At 30.5% G+C, this 4,487-nt stretch overlaps 1 protein-coding gene across 1 annotated transcript in view; it reads right to left on the bottom strand.

Moving 5' to 3' along the window:
* Positions 1-2,080: 2,080 nt before the first annotated feature.
* LOC116843849 overlaps positions 2,081-4,487 on the bottom strand; it is a 5,376-nt gene continuing 2,969 nt past the window's right edge. Inside the window, exons 4-6 of the mRNA XM_032814686.1 lie at positions 4,029-4,163; positions 3,892-3,939; positions 2,081-3,808 (exon numbers count right to left, since the gene is read on the bottom strand). Coding sequence (XP_032670577.1) covers positions 3,741-3,808; positions 3,892-3,939; positions 4,029-4,163 — 251 coding nt within the window. The 3' untranslated portion in view covers positions 2,081-3,740. The remainder of the gene's footprint in view (positions 3,809-3,891; positions 3,940-4,028; positions 4,164-4,487) is intronic.

Below are 4,487 nucleotides of genomic sequence, written 5' to 3'. Positions count from 1 at the left end.
GATTTATATGGAGATCTTTGTCTGAAGATTATGCTGTAAAATTAGTAGAAAGTATGCCTCGGAGATGCCAGTCAATTATTGATAATGGAGGCGACTGGACAACTTATTAATAATAAAGCATCGCAGTCTATATCATGCATAATGTGTACAAATTTTTTAAATTTATGTATTATCCTAAGTTTTTGAGTTTTGCCGTACACGCTCTTATCAAACATACTGTATTTCGCATAAATCTATTTATTTTTGATACAAGTGAACATTTTATATATGAAAAACTATTTTAATACCAATTCCTTTTCTTTGTCCTATTATATAAAACTATATAATTAATTCCACAAAATATAAATAACTGTGAATAACAATAAATTAAACAATTTATATGTAAATATGTAAATCAATTATTATACATTCATTGGCATACTGAATATAGGCGCAAAAAGTAGTTGCTATAAACAAAACATTTGTAAGGGTTAAGGCAGAGAACGAGACGTAAGCGTCGTAGTCGTAGACGTAAAATAAGACAAAGAAAAACGTAAACATAAGTCATGAAAGACTATTAGCCGTACGTTTACGTTTTTCTCTGCCTTACTTTACGTTTACGATTACGACGCTTACGTCTCGTTCTCTGCCTTAGCTCTAATTCCTCACGAATTCTCAAAGTGTTCTAGGAATTAAGTCGCGAAGTATTTACTATAATGAAATCTTAAAGAATATTTCAAGACGAACTTGGTTAATTCTTTAAGAATTCTTCAGGTATTTATTTTTTTAGTTATATATATATATTCTTTAAAATTAATTCTCTAGGAACTTCTGTTCATTTTTGTGCTACCTGGGTACCAGAAGACATGTAACCAATAACTGACGTTTAAAAGACGTGATTATTTTGATGTAATAATAATGTCAATTAAAGACATCTATAATACGTTTTTGAGAGGTTATTTTTATTCAGCTGTTCGATAAGCAAAAAATGTGACAGATATTTATTTAATGTTCATTTATATCAAATGTGGTAATCAACAGATTATTATTTACACACGTTGTTATTTATTTTTTATGTGTTTGCATCTCAAGCATTTGACTCCTAGGAATAAGCCTTATAGAACTTGTTTTACCATTTCTTATTCACAAGCATTGCATCGTTGCAATGATCCAATTAGTAGGATGATGTTCAAAGATGTGTTAATGAGGAAATGTTGACCCAGATAGCATAGAGATGAATAGAAGTTCATAGAGAATTCTCACAGATAGTTAGCTATCTGGGTTAATTTATATATATATATATATATATACATAAATTTAATTAATTTAATTAAAGCTTAATTAATTTAATTAAATCTTATATCGTAAGGTGGATTTTTTCTTTTATTAAATTATACTCTTTTATAATTACTTAAAGTTTATAGTCTTTTATTACTTTGTCTGTTTAATAACAGTTAACAATAAAAAAATGTTTACTATAAAAATTTAAAGATAACAAAATGGAATGTGCGGGATTTTGTAGACCTTACCTCATTAGAGAGAGCTAGAGTTTAAATTAACAATAAAAATACGAAAAATATAATTTTTATTAAAATTAAATTATTTTATTAAATCATATTATCAAAAAATTATATTACACTATGTCAAGTACAACGCATACAAAATGACGTTTATATCGACCGAAGAAGTGGTGTAGTGTTTAAAACAACAGACTCATAATCCAGAGATGTCTCATGGTCCAAGTTCGAGTCCTAGTGTCAGTGAGAATTTTTAAATGTAATGTAACATTGGAATAAAATAATCTAAAATTTTCAAGTAAAATCAGCAAACGCTGATGACATTTACAAATATTTTCTGTTAGAAAATAGAACTAAATAAGAATATTTCGACACGTCATTTTTACATCTCTTTATGACGTCATTTTCATGTTTTATTATGACGTCGCACAGTGGGCCAGCGACCCGGTAAAGCTGGCCAAAAATATAAAAAACGAAATTTTACATAGGCTAAACATAACTATGTTAGTATAATGATTAGTTCAATGTATTCTGGCAGAATTGTTCGTCTATTTTGCTGTTTTTTTATTTCACAGTGCCTTGAACATGGACAATTTAAAATATCCTATTTTCTTCTTTCTGCGCAACGTCTATATGGAAGTTTGTATTGTGTAAAATAGTTATATGAAAGAAAGAATAATTATAACATCATTTATAATGGCTCTTTAGCTATCCATAACAATTATTAACCAGAAAGGAAAATATAATTTGTTACTATTTTCTAGACTATTAATCGAGTAACGAACTTTGCACTCTCTCTTCACACATTTTTTGATCTACAAAAACAGTTCTACGCGGTACCACCTTGGCTTTATCTACTCTACAACTTAAAGTCTCCTTTTTAGTTTGTGCAAAAATGATCCGCGTATATGTGCCATCTTGGGAGATAAATGCTGTAGAAATGACCTTGTCACTACTATACTTATGTATTTCCTTTCAATATTTTATTAGTATCGTTGTATTGCAGCAAATAAAGAATCTGCAACTGCTTCTTATCTATCATTATACTTAGATAAATTGTTATAATAACGGGAAAAAATACAAAACAGACAAAACGGTGGAACATTATATACTTATGTTTCTGAATTTACCGCAATGTCATTCTTTGCAACAAAAGTTGTGCAAAGTTGCGTCGCGTATTTTTACCTTTGAAATACCGTGAGGTTTGTTTGTATGTCTTTTATAAGATCAGCTGTCACCAGCTGCCATCATTTATAATTTATGAAGATATTCGCGAGATACTGTATACACGCTTCATGTCTGTGCACAATGGATCAACAGATCTAAGAAAATGATTAAAAATTAAAAGTGCTCCCATCGTCGTGAAATTTCGTACCTGTAAGTTTTTGAGATCGCTGAGTTTGAATCCAAACTTAGGATTAAGAAATTCAAAATGGCGGGTCCAAAATGGCGGACAGAAATGTTAAAAGTGCTCTGATCATTGTACATCTTGGTACTGATAGATTTTCGGGGTCGTTATATTTGAATCTGAACATAGAATTTAGAAATTCAAAATGTCGAATTCAAAATGGATAGAAATGGATAGAAATGCTAAAAGTGTTCTGATCGTTGTAAAAATTTGTGTTGGTAGGTATTCAGAGTCACTACATTCGAATCCCAATTCAAAATTAAAATATTCAAACTGGCTGGCTTTTTTGGTCTTTCGCCATATTTCGCTACTCTGAATATTCTGAATTTCTGAATTTAAATTCGTATTCAGTGACCTCAAAAATTTTCAACTATCGAGTTTTACTCAAATAAAGTCACTATTTGCATTTGGCCCAACATATTGCATCCGCCATCTTGAATTTTAAAAATATGATATCAGATTCAGATTTAGCGATCCCAAAAACGAATTTCGAATCCCGAATATCGAATTTCACCCAAATCAAGTCACTTTTCGTATTTTGGTCCGCCATATTGAATCCGCCATTTTGAATTTCGAAATTTTGACATCAGAAATGAAGTAAACGATGCCGTAAACCTTATATAAGTGTAACGATGTTACATATGTTTACATATTCTACAAGATATTAATTTTGGCCAGTTTTACTGGTCTCCTGGCCCACTGCGTCGGTGGGCTGTGACTTATTCCGGTCATTTTCAAGTCATTATTATGTGATTATAAAAGAATAATTGACGTCACGAATGACCAAAAACTGACGTGAAAATCACGTTTCGTTACTGCCTGGGGACTTAAGCGTTTTATAAAAAGCTCAGCTTACTAAATTGAGGCCAATTATCGTCGGCAAATAATACGTCCAGTGGTCGCTCTAGAAAATAAAACAGTAATCAATATTATGACAGGATAACGAAGGTAAATAGACTTAAACATTTTATAGAATGTCGAACTTACTAAGGATGGGTATATAACTGCGTTCTTCGGCCAGCTTTTTGGGTTGTTCTGCTAAAAACATAGTAACAATAGCTATTTTCTTTTTAGCTACACATTAGCTAAAGTAAATTTATGCATTTGTAAAATATTTAATTTACCTGAAATGTGTTCCGTTTCTCGTTTTTCTTGTTGTTCTTGTTGTTCTGATTGTTGTTCTTGACCGTTCTTATCCTGTTCTCGTTGTTCTCGTATAGCCAATATTACTCGTCTGGTTACATATGTCATTCGCGGATCTAATTAAAAAAAAGATAAACTATATTATGATCTTTTTTGTTTAGTTTTTTCAAATTGTAGAAATTCTTTTTTGTTTATATATATATATATATATACAGTATGTTTGATAAGAGCGTGTACGGCAAAACTCAAAAACTTAGGATAATACATAAATTTAAAAAATTTGTACACATTATGCATGATATAGACTGCGATGCTTTATTATTAATAAGTTGTCCAGTCGCCTCCATTATCAATAATTGACTGGAATCTCCGAGGCATACTTTCTACTAATTTTACAGCATAATCTTCAGACAAAGATCTCCATATAAATCGAATCTGTC

Source organism: Odontomachus brunneus, unplaced genomic scaffold (genome assembly GCF_010583005.1).
Source record: "Odontomachus brunneus isolate Ranch 3 - 2012 unplaced genomic scaffold, Obru_v1 Obru_scaffold_003, whole genome shotgun sequence".
Classification (NCBI taxonomy): domain Eukaryota; kingdom Metazoa; phylum Arthropoda; class Insecta; order Hymenoptera; family Formicidae; genus Odontomachus; species Odontomachus brunneus.
This window is presented reverse-complemented; position numbering and strand designations above follow the sequence as displayed.